The following is a 15657-nucleotide window of genomic DNA, read 5'->3' on the forward strand; positions in this document are numbered from 1 at the left end:
CCCCATATAAACCCTCCCTGCTGCCAACACATCCCACTAATTTAGCCCTGTTAGAAAGTTCACAGAAGTTACTAACTGGCAAAGAATGTTTACTAGACTGCTGGGATATGGTAGAGAAGGGATGAGTTCTGTCATTCCTGCAGCAGCTATATTTCTAGGTTGGGTGTGAAGGTAGCTTTTCTTCTCTGGCAGTCAGCTTGGTTTCCATGCTGGGCACAGAAGAGGGTTGAAGTGATCCATCTTCTCTCCACAAGCCAATTTCCCCAGCTGCATGCAACTTTTTGTTGCCCATGGCTAACAGGCAAGTGCTTAAATAAAGGCTAGCTATGCTAATTCAATTCTAAACCTAAATTTCTTCTCATTTTAAGCAGATAACTGCTTCACTGAAAACATCAAATGAAGAACAGTTGGAATTAAATATTTTATATATAATAAACATGTAAGTAGCCCATCTCATATTCTAATGTAATGCTTGAGATTTAAGTTTGACATGGCCTCAAGATTCTTAAATAGAATTGGCAATGACTGAACATACATGGACCTTTACAAACATCACTTACCCACTACGGCACATTTGTATGTCATTAGAGAAGCCAAAGCTTTCACTTCATCGACACTCACTTCTGTACTGTACCGAATACCTGTAAGGAAAACAATAAGCCAACTTAAGTTTTCACAGTCAAGTAGAAACAAGCCTCAAAGGCTAAGAATTAAGTGCCATTTGCACAAGAAGCATTGCAAAAGAGTCACTGTGAAAAAGTCCCACACAAGCAATTTTTCAGTTCTCTGGAGTCAGACAAAAAACATCCCAAATTTGTATGCAGAAAAGGTATCCAAGAACTAAAATACTGCGTGCTTTGGGTCTATGGGCCACAATAAAGCTGTGTGTGTATTCAAGGACTAAAACTGAATACCCTTCCTTGATTAGTAGCAATTAATAAATATGCCAAGAAGCTTACTGACACAATCTGTCCTGAAGGTTTGTGCTAGAATGCATACCCACTCTAAGGAAGTTTTTAATGTTTGACTGTTTTTAGTATTTTGCTAGATGCTGCCCAGAATGGCTGAGCAACCCAGTCAGATGGGCAGCAAGTAAGCAACAAAATTATTATTATTGGTTAACACCCCTGCAATTCTGACATTGTTTTGCAGTGTTAGAGGCAAAGAACTGGTATACTCCAATTCTAGCTCTTATGCACTGGAGCAAAATGCTGTCTTCACATTTGGTTGTTAGTGTGTGGTTTGAAAATTACTACCATATGCAGGAAGCTGTTGCTCAAGAGGATAGTTTTGCTTGCTTGGAATACCTGAAGCTACAATATGAATAATTTCTACTTTAAAGAAAAAGAATTCTCCCCCTTCATTTTGATATTACAGTGACTTAATAAAATCTAAAATGTAAACAAAATATATTATCCTTTGCCTTTTGTGAAAGGGGCTGAGCAATGACCTATGAATTACTTCCTCTTGATAGACACTTGCTCTGGGAGAAACAAACAATTGGAAGGTGTCACTTTAGCATATATATATATATATATATATATATATATATATATATATAGCCTACAAAGAAAGGACAGCTAAATGAGGTTTCAATTCTGTACAAAAGTGGCTTCTAGAAACTCCATTTGTATTTAAGAAACACAAAATCAGCTCAAATGATTCCTCTTTCAATTCCGCATCTAGAAAGTAAACTAATTGTTTAACTATAATACATGAAAAATTAGTGTTAAGACAGGACATGCTGCCTTTCTCAAGGAACTACTTGAACCATAAGTTGTGATGTTGTTGCCATTAAGAAAATATAAGTGCAGGACCATTGAGAGTTGAGACAGTACAATGAAACAAGAGCCATCCACACTGTTCTGCGTAGCTGCTGCATTCTGAATATGGGTATTCCCTTGACAACTCTGGTATCATTTACTGGAGCAGAAATGTTTCAGTTTACATTCGCCTTCATTTCTGAAGCCAAGCTAGTAACTGCATATGGAGGAAAGAGATGAACCACTTTTTAATGGTAACATGCCTGGAATGTACAAGGGCATACAGTATTGCAGTGTTTGTTCTAGCTGGAGTCAACATTTCATCATTCCAGTCTTTCGGAAGCACATTAATCGGAGGCATGCCTGCTGTCTGCTAGCACGCTTAGGGTTGCCCAATCCCCTGAGCAAGGCAGCAAGTTCAGTAACTGTCACAACAAGTTCATTCCAGCAGTTAGAAATTTACCACGTTGGATCCACAAAGCAGCTTTTTTTTTAAGTGAGATACTGTACTGCTTTGTACTGAAAATGCCACCAATACCATTAGAAAGCATAAGCAGCAATTCAATACTTGAGAACCCAAACTACACTGTATATGCACTAGAATCACTCAATACCTGGGCACTCTAGATAAGGATATACATATTAATTTGAGCATAGTGATAAAATTTCAGCCTTAGTTTTCAGTCAACTTATTCTTTCCAGTTTGACTGGAACCAAAGACTAGGACCCAAAGAACTATGAGAGTAGTATGTGAGCTCAAAAGACAGTGTTCCAAGAGGTAGAGCATTCATCCCCCACCCCCACATAGAAAGCTTTTATGCTTTTCTAAACCTGCTGAAATATGTAGCTCTCCTGAATCACAACTAAAGGCTGGAATATTTCCAGCTGCTTGGTGCTAGCATCAGATGTAAGTATACTTACATGAACTATCTCATTTATTTTAAATGACCAAACCTTAATAAATGAAGGAGTTTGAGGCAAAATCCATTCAGCTTTGGACCATCTGCAATTAGGTGCACTACAGAATACAGAACACAGCTAATCTTCAATAGAGTAAGACTGTATGTAATGTCTGTCTGGCAGCTACTTTTATTACACTACTATGGAACTGGAGCTAATTCAGCAATAGTAGGTTACAGATGTAATGATGAAGGTAAAGACCATTTTTAGCAAATGTAGTCATATTCCCAAGTCAGTGGAGTGGTGAAGTTGACTAGTCCAGAGTGCAAGCAGCTTCTGTGCAGTCAATTCCATCTCGTAAGTAAAACGAATAAAATATTATTGAATATGATGCAGCTGCAGTCCATATAGCAAAAAGGGAAATGGACAATAAATAATACATTAATGAAATGGTGGGATGCAGGAGTTAAGTAGTCACATATATTTTAATGTTTAAAGTGCTGTGGATGTATAAATATCAGCAAGTATAGACTGTACTTAAAGGTAAAGGTAAAGGTACCCCTGCCCGAACGGGCCAGTCTTGACAGACTCTGGGGTTTGTGCACCCATCTCACATCTAGAGGCCGGGGGCCAGCGCTGTCCGGAGACACTTCCGGGTCACGTGGCCAGCGTGACAACGCTGCTCTGGCGGGCCAGAGCCGCACACGGAACGCCGTTTACCTTCCCACTGGTAAGCGGTACCTATTTATCTACTTGCCCCCGGGGGTGCTTTCGAACTGCTAGGTTGGCAGGCGCTGGGACCGAGCAGCGGGAGCGCACCCCGCCGCGGGGATTCGAACCGCCGACCTTTCGATCGGCAAGCCCTAGGCGCTGAGGCTTTAGCCCACAGCGCCACCCGCGTCCCTGTACTTAAAAGGGCCTAAAAAACTGCTTCAGGTATTCTGTGCAAGGAAGCTAGTTGCTCATGACTGCAATACCTCAAGGATCACCTCTTTCCATATGAACCTACCCGGACCCTAAGATAATCTTCTGAAGCCCTTCTTCGTGTGCCTCCTCCTTGAGAGGTGCGGAGGGTGGCAACATGAGAACAGGCCTTTGCAGTGGAATGCTCTCCCCAAGGAGGTTCGCTTGGTGCCTACATTATACACTTTTAGGTGCCAGGCAAAAACATTCCTCTTTAACCAGGACTTTGGTTGATTGTCATCCAATGCCCTTAAAAAAAATGGGGGGGGCGTTATTTGGTTGTTCTGTTTTTATTTGGATTATGTAGTCTACGTTTTTATATTGCAATTTTATTTTGTGAATCACCCTGAGACCTGTGGGCACAGAGTGGTATATAAATTATCATCATCACTGATCCATTCAACTCAGCTACTGAATAAGATTCCTCAGCAAACCGCCACCCCCATAGATTGTAGCGGTACCAACTGCTAGAAGCTTTCTATGGCTTTTCCCAACTCCCATTTGAAATACTACAGAAAACAGCACACTAGTTTGGACAAGAGACCATGATGGGTCACAAAGAACATGTGCTCCAATGAGCAGCTCAGCTCTGCAATCAGATATCAAAGTATCTGCAAAATTATCACCTGTAAGTCAAGCTGGGACTAGGGGAGACAGTGGTTCAAATAACCTCTCAGTCAAATCACTGGTGAAGGTATTTTTGTTCCCGATCAGCAAAGAAGGGAAATAACTATATTGTGTGCATTTGGCAATGCATCTAAGTTTATCAACATGACATGTAATTTTAAACAGCCCAATCTGTCGCATCAGCATACCAAAAAAGGTTAAAATGTTGTATCTTGGCATTATCTGTTTGACGGAACACCAGAAGACTAAAAAGAAATAAACTAAATGGCAGGAGGATCTTGTTACTGATAGCTCACTGATACTTTGTTTTTAATCAAGTAAGCTATGAAAACTACCCACTGTTTTATGAAGCTAAACAAAGAGCTCCATTGGAAAAGTGCTGAAGGGCAGGGGCAAGGCCCCTACATGGAAGTTACACTGCAAAGTTAACATTTCTTATTTGGTTGTGCACAATACTGTTATAACTCCTAAAACTCAAAGGCGAGGAGACAAGATGCTTTTCTGTAAAAGACTTAAATGACTCATAGCTATGCAAAATACTTTCCACTTGAACCAGCAAAGAATCTTACTTGTTTAGGGATTTTCCTTCCCTGGCACACCCAAAAATGCAAGCTAACTTAGAAAGACATTGTGATTTATTAACAACTGATTGACCTCCTTTGCAATGGAACAGTAGTGAAAGTTACTCTGGAATCATCAGCAAACTTGAGAGCAATCCTGTAACTTCTGCTTATGAAAGGAAGAATAAACTATAGAGTTTTAAAATACGTATTTCACATATTTTTCCCCCTCTGGCTGTCTCCATATCAACACACAAAACTAGGTTAGCACACTTGAGTGATCTGGATTTAATACTATTTAGACATTACTAGATATATACACGTTAGGTATTTTTTAGTAATAAAATCTTAATTGAAAGGAAAACTGAAGATGGTTGTGTTGACAACAAGAACCTTTTTAGTATGAACGAAGGACAAAACAAGTTGGCCAATTTGTTTCTGCTTGTGGGATTTCCATAGGCATCTGGTTAGTGAGAACTAGATGTTGGACTAGTTGGGCTTTCAACCTGATCCAGCAGGGCCCTTCTGTTTATGTTTATGACATGAGCAAATGAAGTTGCCACCATACAAAGTCAGACTAATGCACCATCTAGCACAGCACTATCTACTCTTGACTGGCAACAGCTCTTCAAGGTCTCAAAGGTAAATCTTTCTTGAACTTGTTTTTTTTCATACAAAAAGTCCCATGTACTCTATCACTGATTTATGACATGTTCCGTAAGTACTACTACCACTCATAACCATACGAAACTAATCCTATGAAGCTAACGAGTGTCAGATCACTATTGCCCATTGCAGCAGCCTCTACACAGCCTTAGGGAAGGGACAGCCAACATCTTATTAGGCAACAGGTAGGCAAATACCCCACAGCACATAAGGACAAGTCGTGTCATCAATGAATTAAAGAATCACACTGGAGTCTGCCAATCTGAAATTGTCTGTTTCCCTATTATATATATTTTTTTAAAAAACTGTATAGTATAATCTGTAGAGTACATGACTGCCAACATACACGGGCATCACTTTATTGGGGCCAAACTCAATTTAAGAATGGATGAGAAGGCAAAAAGTTCAGAATGCTAGGGTCCATACTAGAAATCTATAGGATTTAATTGTTGAGCAGATTCATGGGAGGACAAACTACCTTTATACCAGTATTTCCAAATTTGTTTTGTTTTATGCACACTATAAAGAATATATGGTTCACTGAGTAAACAAACAGCATTTGAGATTTAAATATCAGCAGTAATTCAAAAGGTAGCAAGTGATATAAAATTATGTAGTTAGAAACAAGTAACCATAGGTAGTTTAATTTTTATGTTGTGATCCAACAGAGACACTTGAAGTTATTAATGTAATATTGGTTAAAACTGCTACGACTTTAAATATATTACATACCAATATGCAAGGCTGACAGGATTTAAGATCCCTTGTTTGAACAGGATCCGAAGTCAATCATCTACTCTTGCTGACAAAAGAATCAGCACAGATTTGTTCATCACTATAGGATCAAGAGTTTACTTTCAGGCCCAGAATCTGTTGGTCTAACTAGCTTTTGCTATGAGAAGTACAGACAGAGTCAGAAGTTTGTTGCACATTGCTAACTCCTACTTCCTGTAGTGGATACATTTAGTTCTCCAGGCAGCTGTCTATATGATTAACAAGAACAGCTGTAGTTTCCCATTAAGCACCGCCTCGAAGCATGCAGTCAAACAGGCAAAGTGAGATCTTGGGAAATTTTTGCATTTCTTTATATAAATGATGACTTTTTATATAAATTATATTATTTGTATTAATGAATTACATTATGTGCCATGTGTTACATCAAACAGGATTTCTTTTATTAGTCACTTATATAGAGCATTTGCAATTCCCTTATCCTACAGGTAAGCAGTACCATGCATTAAAAAAAGAACCCAGCAGTTTCTATCTGCTTCCCACCACAAGTATAGTAGAGCAGGGTGTGCATATGTGAGAGTTTGGGGGGGGGGGTGTCAGAACACCATGTTGCTTCAAACCACAAAATCACTAGGTGTGCCAGCTCTGATATGGCAATGCTATCTACCTTACAGAGTTGTTTAGAATATTAAGATAATGTGTTAAAGTACTCTGATCACCATAGAAGGTTCTCAAATTGTGGTCTATGAATCATCCGTGTGTGAGCACGATTCTGGTGAATGATGGAAAGGCTGCTTCTGTACGATTCCCTCCCCCCCCCCCAGATGGGGGTAAGTGCTTTTAGACTAAGGACAAATTTATCCAATAAGCAAACAAGGCACTATAGCCCCTAGAGCAGGGGTCAGCGACCTTTTTCAGCCATGGACCAGTCCACCATCTCTCAGCTCATGTGGTGGGCCAGCCTATATTTTGGAAAAGAAAAATGCCTCACAAATAACCCAGAGATGCATTTTAAATAAAAGCACACATTCTACTCATGTAAAAACACGCTGATTCCCGAACTGTCCGTGGGCTGGACTAAGAAGGCAATTGGGCCGCATCCAGCCCACGGACCTTAGGTTGCTTACCCATCCCCTAGAGCTTATGATTTTCCTTTGATGCAGTTTACTACTTTCTGCCAATAATAATAATAATAATAATAATTACCAGAAGGGGACCTTCTCAGCAGCTTGGTCCAAGTCCCGCACTGTAATTTTCATACTACAGCACTGGTTGTAATGATGTTGGTATGAAAGAAAAATGTTTATAAAGTGGTCCACCAAGACTACCAAGCTGTCAACAACAAAAGAGAGCTTGAAAACTGCTTCCCTAGAAGCACTACATAAATACTCAGTATGAGCTCCTTAAAAGAGCCACAGTTCTATGGTAGATCACATGCTTTGCATGCAGAATGTTCCAAATTCAGTGGCCTTGAATCTCCAATTACAGGGCCTCAAGTAGCTGAAAAAACCTTTGTTTTTAGAAAAATTAACAAGTGAAGCACTCTAAATTTCACCGAACATCTGACACCATAACCTTAGTAAAGAATAAAAATAATTCAAAATCCTTTGACTGATTAACATTTCAGTGTATGCAAATCTTTAAAAAATCCACCACTTTTGACCTTTTGACTTTAATCTTCTGAGTATTTAACACTGATCCTGGTAAACAGCAGGTCTTATCTTTCAGCTTAGTAGTTGTTCCGTCCTAGATTAATGATTTATTTCAGCTATGCTGACAGCAAACAGCCAAAGCCAAATTTTGTTTATTATCCAAGCATCTACTTGAAGCTCAAACCTTTACTTTATCCTATCTACCCCAAAGGATTGAGCATATATATTTTTAAAAATCATAAGTAGGCCCCAATACTGGTGTTTCTAAGTAAATCTTCCTTAAATTATCTATGCTGTATTAAGACTCAGTATATGAACATCTGTCAGTACACAGCAGTGAAGTCATAAAAAGCTTTGCTTCTAGCTTTTCCAAGTACTAGGATATAACGGTCAGACTTCTGCAGTAAGGTGTCCAGGCAGGATGTGAACACCATCCCTAGCTGAAGAGAGTGAGGATTTATTTGGGCATGGGTTTTTCTACTAGTAAACCCCACACTATTATTTTTTCTTAAAAAGTAGCACTGATGTGGGGAAAGGGTCAGATATTCACAGCTGTCCCAAATCTCCCTGAATGCACACAAACCTTTGGAAGCCCCTAAAGGAACTGTCTGGATCCCATTACAAAAGAGGTCTCCTCTGGGATGCAAGTTTTTATTTTTCAAGGAGTCAACCAGCAGCAACAAGCTTTTATAGCAAGCCTATCAAAAGTATTAGATACTTCCCACTCTAGGGCACATTATGGACACCTGGAGCTTAGTTTACTAACTCGGGAAAGCTACGCATCTCAAGAGGCAGCTGTATGGGTGGCACAAACTACAACTGGATCTGTGCTTTTTGTCATAGTCACTACATAGAGCACCATCCCACTCCTTCCATATACTTTTTAAATTTAAACTTACCAAGTTTTTAATAACTGCAAATAAATAACAAATGAAGCAGACACAGAGTTGGAGGGAAAGGGAAAGAGCTAGGGGCATGACTGTTAAACTTACCCAGGGGATGATATAAATTTGGTTACCACCTCCAGCAGTCACTACAAAGGTACATATATACAACATCACTACTTCTCAGCTGACTTTCTACCACTCATACTGTTTTCCCTACATAGAAAATGTTGAACTAATGCATGAAAATCATAGGAATTATGACTTCCCAACTCTGGGGAAACTTGAGTATGGAGCAGGTCACTAAAGTGTAGAATGGGGATTTGGGGATCTCAGTTGCATTTATACATAAACTAATCCAACCTAACTGAGCTTCTTGTGCAATACTGTATGCTCTATTGGTAACTAGGTGCTACTCAATAAAACACTGATAAAAGTTAATATTGCAAAACTACTATGTCAGCAAGACATAGGAGCTGCAAGCAGAATACGGCAGTTGCTTTGTGCATCTCTTAGGTTATCTTCACCATAATATCTGGTCACTAAAGAATAAATCAGTTCCCTTCCAAAGGTGTAGTTATTTTACTCACTATTATTCGTACAATCATGTGATGTTAACCAATTTTGGAAAAGATTTTACGTTAGATATGGTTCTGCTAGTATTTATAGGCTGTATTATAGGATTTCCTTTCCATTTGTTATTCAGATTTAGTGAGCGTTTATCTGGATGTTTCAATTTCTTTTGTAAACTCCACTGTCTGAAGAATAAACATACATACTGTTCTGCGTTACCAAACAGCTCTTGTACTTACATCTGAGGCTGATACAGCCACTGAAGATTAAGCAAAAATCACAGGAGCTTCAAGGAGGACAATCCCAATAAATAACCAGCTTCTTTGAAACTTTGTACACTAAGTTCCTCTACTCCACAAAGGATCTTTTTATAAAACTCAACAGGAAAGAAGTCTGTGGTGAGCTGCTGCAAGAATTTGGAGGAAGTTCAGTTGTCATAGGGCTGAGATGAGGATAAATGTTGAAATGATTTTCTTTCGGAACAAGAGATTAAATTCTCTGATTGCCAAAATGCACCTTAACAACCTTTGTACCAATGTAACCTCATCAGGAGCACAGAATACCATAGAAAGGATGTTTTTAGAGTTCTTAAGTTTTTGCAGGATTTGCCCTTAGGCAACTGACTGCCACATGCATTATGGTCTAATCTGCCCCCCACCCCAATTATGTTTTTCTAGCTACAGCAGCCCAAATATCTCTTTTTTTTATTAACGTAGTTTCAGTACTGGGCAGACACGTTTAAACCTCTCCACAAAGCCTCCTCAGGAGGATGCAAATTGTCCCCTTTCTGATCCTTTGCTTCCTCAGCTAATCTGCATGGAACATATGAGATGTCACAAGAATAAGCCATGCTGAAAGTCTTACTTCTGAGTAAACATGTATATGATTGCATTATAGTTCTACCCTGATCACACAAGCAAGCAGACAAAAAAATTAAAAGGCACTTATTTAACTTAATGATAAATGCCAAAGCTCTACTCCTCTGTCTTCTATGAGCGTATGTTCTCATGTGTGGAGTGAGGCACCTAATACTGAATAATCCCTACAGGATTACTCAACAATTTGCCTTTGGAAACAGTATTTCCTCCTCCATTCCCAAAGAAATTAAGTGTTGCCTCCCAAGGCACAAACAATTACTTCCATCTTACATACCCTCAAGGCACATTTACTCCCAACGTCATTAATATAGATATGGTGTTGGAGTATGTAAATCATAGACGAGTCCTCCTACTTTTAATCTGAAATATTAGGTGTAGTACCGCGCCCAGAATTCAGAAACTGCTCAGGATAATGAAATTGTAGCAAAACGAGCCTAGAACAATGAGAGTTTCAAAACCGGAGAAGGTACTTACTCTTGGTATGTACTATTACAGCAAAGCTGAATTTCTCAGCTTTTTTAAGGGAATTTTTTGATATTTCCTCCCTTCACTGCTTAGAAAAAGCCTACTGCAGAGGTTTCTCTGAATATTCTTAACTATTTTTTTGTGGTGGGTGCCATTTCTCTTCCACAATACCCCCAAACAGTGCAAGATCCAAGGCACTGTGGGAAATAGGAACATAGGAAGCTGCCTTATAGAGGTAGTGGCCCTCCAGGATTTCAGGTAAAAGTTTCTCCCAACCCTATTTTGAAATGCCTGGGATTGAACCTAGGACCTTCTGCTTGCGATGCACATTCCCTTCATGATGCCAGTGATGCCAGCATGGCAGCCAGGCTAGCCACACATTTGCCTACACAAAATAATTAGTTGCCATGTATTTTATTCTTTGCATGTGTGAAACTGCCTGGTTGGCAGAAATTTAGCAGGCGAGCTTTTCACATCTTTCTCCTGTGCCGACTTCACCAGTCAAGAGATTGCTCCCACTTTCACTTTCAGCTCATGATGACTTATGCAAGTCATTTCTTGGCAGATGCAAAGAAGACACCACATATTTAGAATGAGAGAATCTGAGACACAAAAACACACACCTCACCATGGGTCAATCTCTCTCATCCCAAACTACTTTAAGATACTGTTACAAAGCTAATAATAAGTGGAATCCCCAATCACATACACCACAGGAAGGTAGGTTACATACAACTTCAGTACTATGATACTTCCTGTTAACAACTATACTTTCTAATGGAGTCATCCCAGGTACAATAATTGATTGTGATAAATGAAGTGCTCAGCACGTATGTGCAAGTGACCTAATCCAAGGAGCTTCATCTTATATGCACGTTTACTCCAAAGCTCTTTTGGGTTACACGGGACTTACTCCTGAGTAAACAGGCACAAAATTATAATCTTTTTTTCAGCTGTTGAAACCACAATAGTCATATTAGAAGGGAAAGCTCTCAAGGGGGCAATGACTACATTACAGCCAACCCGCTCAGCAGACCTGTTTACTTCAGTAGCAAAGTACATGGTGTACACACACCCAATGCAAATGGTAACTCCAGACTATATTGGTGGGTAAGATGGTAGGAAGGGATTTACTTTGCTAAAGTTACTGATGAGGAAAACTCAGCTCTGGGCTACCCCCTTCAGTGGTCCACTGCTGCAAAAAAAAAGCTAAGAGTCATGTGCCACTTCGAAGACTGTGCACTTTCCAAGCTACAATGGATACACAGTTATTTTGGCTGAGACACAGAATACAGCGCTAGTTATCTTGGCTGGGACTAAGCTGTTTCCCATTCATTGTGACTCAGGGTTCCCCCCCCCCCCCGTCCCTCTTGTTTTCTTTGGTTTTAATGAACAGGCTTTAAGCTGGCCTTTTTTTCTTTTCTTTTTTCATTGAGGCTCAGGTAGAGCCATTCAGAGAGGGAGGCGCATCAATCAACTGGGAGGAAGAAAACCAAGCAGCTTGGCGAGGTGGTTTTTATTATTTATACAGTACACCACCATTTCTTCCAAGGAGCTCAATGCCGTGTGCACGGTTCCTCTCCTCCCAAAACCCCTGTTTATGGATGAACCGTGTTTATGGATGACAATTTTACTCGGCTAGGAGTGATCCCCAAAGAAGCAGCTAAGTTCAAGGCCACCCAGTGAGCTTCGTGGCTCATTCGAACTCTGGTCCCCCAGGCCATATTACAACACACTGCTGGCGTTTCTCAAACTTAGGTTCTCGGCTCTGGTCGGACTACAACTCCCATCATCCCTAGGGCTAGCAGGACCGGTGGTCAGGGACGATGGGAGTTGTAGTCCGACAAGAACCCAAGTTTTGGGAAAACATTACGCCGCACACGGAAATAAGCGGAGGAGGAGGGGCTGGGTATTCGGGGAGGCGAGGCTCACCTCCCTTGCAGGGGGTGCGGTGCTGGCTGTGCTGCGCCCGGTAGCCCTCGACCACCTCCCACTCGCCGTTTTCCCGCTTGATGGGGAAGGAGACGCTGAGCACGTGGTTGCAGGGCTTGATGATGCGCAGGATGCCGCGGACGCGGTGCCGCTTCTCCTCGGGGCTCTCGCGGGTGCGCAGCCCTTCCACCAGCTTGTCCTCCACGATGCCGGCGCCCCGGTCGAAGAAGCCCTCCACCATCTTGAAGAAGTTGGGGTCGTCCTCCGACGCCGACACCGCTTGGCTGTATTGGCGGCGCCCGCCGTCGTCCCGACTCGTCGTCGTCGCCGCCCTCCTCCTCCCCGGACCGCTCCCCGCCAGCAGGGCAGCCGCGCACGGCTCCGCGCCGGACAGTGTCGGCGAGCCCGCGGCGCGGACGGGCGCCAGGAGCTCCCCGAGGCAGCGGTACATGGTAGCGGCGGCGAAAAGGGGCTCGTGAGGCGGAGGGGGGGCGGCCGGCGGTTTACCTCAGCGGCGGCAAAAGGGCAAGGGAGACGCTGGGCTGGCGCTCGCCGCTCTGAGAGGGGGGAAAACTGAAGGGCGTCGACGCGGCAGGGCGGGGGAAAAGGGGTGGGAGGAGCAAAGGGAGGAGGAGGAGGGAAGCTGCTGCCCAATGGCTCGACAACAAGGGCAAGCGGGCCCCCGCCGCTGCCTTTAAATGGGCCCCTCCGCGGGAGGCAAACAGGGGGCGGGCCCAAAGGGTGGGGAAGGGAAGGGGTCGTGGTAATACCTCCTCCCATTGCGCAGGCGCACCTATTCCACTAACCGCCACCTCCTTCGGCGGCTGTGGGAGGAGCCCGTGTTCTCGGGCGGCGCTTTTTTTTGGGGGGGGAAGCGCGCCTGCGCGGTGCGGCGGCGGAGGGAAAGCGGGTCTGAGGTAAGAGAGAGCTTTTTGATTGGGTGAGGGATTCCGGTTTGTCCCGCCTCCTTTTCAGCAAAGCGCGCGCAGCGGCGGTTGTGTTTTAACCGTTGGGGTGTATGTTCGGGGGCGGGGGAGGTAAGTCGGCTGTTTTCGGGCGAAGCCGGTGAGCGCTGGAGGGTGGCTGCCGTGAGGCTCCCCGCTTTAGTCAATAAAGGAAGGCCTCGCTGGCCTCTCGGTCCTTCTGACAGGCACCGAGGGCCGCCTTGCATTCCTCTCCTCCCGGGCTTAGGCCTTCCCCTGGGTATTGCGCTGCTCGGCGGTGGCTTCCCTCAGGCTTGCCTGGAAATGTCTTGCCTCACACTTGGCACACCGCATCGATGAGTGACCAGTGCTGCTTTCCTGTTTTTTATCGGGGGGGGGGGGGAGAAGGAGAAACTCGCCAGGAAGTTTATGTAATGTAAGATGTGATTAATCAACTCAAACAGACCATGATCTGGATTTAAAAAGACCACAGTTTTATTGATTACGGATACAGGTGGATTTTTGGCTCGGGCATTGGGTGCATGTATATCCGTTCCAGCCCCCCGGACTAATAATAATAATAACAATAATAAATTTTAAATAAGTAAAGGGACTCCGTTCCCCAGAGTTCCTGCTCAAAAGAACCCCTGCAAGTGACCCTTTACTTTTTGATCCAGAGTTGTTCTTACTCAGTTTTGCTGGAACTTATTAACTTAAAACATCAAGCATTTAAAACTTCCCTATACAAGACTGCCTTTAGATGTCTTCTAAAAGTCAGAGTTCTTTATTTTTTTGACATCCTACAGGAGGGCATATCACAGTGTGCACTCGACTATAATAACTATAATTTATTACTTATACCCTGCCCATTTCTCCAGCGGCTTCCAACAGGAGATTAAAAATACATTGAAACATCAGAACAGGGCTGTCTTCAGATGACTACTGAGAAGGCCTAGAACAATCCTGGAAAAATTCTTCCCTTAGGAAAATAGCCTAGAATCACTTGTTCTGTGGTGCGAATGACCAAAATTGGTGACAGTGCACCTTTAAGACTGTGTTTGTTCTCTTGGAGCTGCTTCTAGTCTAAGAAATGGTTATTTTTCCTCCTCCGTACCTTGGCAGATTGCTTATGGTGTGTTGTTTGCTTATGGTGCCACACAAAGAGAGTAGCAGATTATTATTTTTTACAAGTAAACAGCTGACTGGCATGCTCACTTAGAACCAATAGATCTTTTGATGGATAATAAATAAATACATTATTTATATGTTGCCTTTCTACATTGAGTTTGCCCAAAGCAGCTTACAAGAAAAATCCACTTACTATTAAATACAAAACGCAGAGGTTGAGGTCAGTGGAGAAAGCAGTTTACGGAATAAATTCAAAGAAAATGAAATCAATAATTCAGCAAGCATAGAAAAAAACAAAAAGAAAGAATATACAATAAAGTTCCAGCTGCTGGTGCTGCTCTTTTTGTCTGTCAAGGAGCCTTAGCAGCCTGGCTTAAATACAGTATAGAAAGATTGTCTCACTAGGTTAGATAATTTACAGCTGGCTTTCTCGTTTCTCTTCCAGAGAAGACAAACAGCAGAAAAAGATAGAGATACTGGGGAGGGCAATGACAGTAAGTAATTTTCGCCAGCCTCCTGGACGTTCCAACTGCTGACTTAGCTAGAGTTTGCTTGCCAAGACTTGAAAGGAAGGGATCTAGCCGTGAAACAGCAAGCTGGAATCCTCCTGTCTCATGTGTGGTTCAAATATAGGAAGAGCTTCAGTTTTCAGACTGGGGCACCTACTAGTGGACAAGATGAAGCCTACCAGCCTGCTGTTAGACTGAAACAATAACAGCACAAGGAATGTTCCAAGGGAAATAAGTACCTCTTCAATCAGGTAATTTGCTTTCCATCAGCGAACTCCAGAAGTAGTGCCCTATTCAGATATGTCAACAAGAAAGCTGCCAGGAGTGTTTCATCCATTCGTAGCACATTTCCTGGAAAAAGCAGGAATGTGTGAATTTTGTTCACTGGGTATCTGGAATTAACCACATTTCTTGAGTTTGCCATATAATTGAATATTATTGTTTCATGTGTCAGACACCATATCAGTTCTGCAAAATGTAGCCCACATTGGAGATATGAATG

General features: G+C 42.3%; 2 protein-coding genes across 6 annotated transcripts in view; one reads left to right on the forward strand and one right to left on the reverse strand.

Moving 5' to 3' along the window:
- The window catches only part of GLUD1 (glutamate dehydrogenase 1), a 32030-nt gene extending 18850 nt beyond the window's left edge, over positions 1 to 13180 (reverse strand). Inside the window, exons 1-2 of the mRNA XM_082222449.1 lie at positions 12596 to 13180; positions 561 to 641 (exon numbers count right to left, since the gene is read on the reverse strand). Of these exons, the coding sequence (XP_082078575.1) occupies positions 561 to 641; positions 12596 to 13046 (532 nt within the window). The 5' untranslated portion in view covers positions 13047 to 13180. The remainder of the gene's footprint in view (positions 1 to 560; positions 642 to 12595) is intronic.
- A 197-nt stretch (positions 13181 to 13377) lies between these two features.
- The window catches only part of SHLD2 (shieldin complex subunit 2), a 28884-nt gene continuing 26604 nt past the window's right edge, over positions 13378 to 15657 (forward strand). For 2 of the 5 annotated variants that reach the window (XM_082222371.1, XM_082222370.1), the window contains exons 1-2: positions 13378 to 13512; positions 15092 to 15406. The gene's annotated coding sequence lies outside the window, so the exon portion shown is untranslated. Of the gene's footprint in view, positions 13513 to 15091; positions 15526 to 15657 lie in introns of all 5 variants that reach the window. The other 3 variants (XM_082222373.1, XM_082222369.1, XM_082222372.1) reach the window with 3 other exon arrangements.

This window comes from Podarcis vaucheri (assembly GCF_965113315.1).
Source record: "Podarcis vaucheri genome assembly, chromosome: 5".
Lineage (NCBI taxonomy): Eukaryota > Metazoa > Chordata > Lepidosauria > Squamata > Lacertidae > Podarcis > Podarcis vaucheri.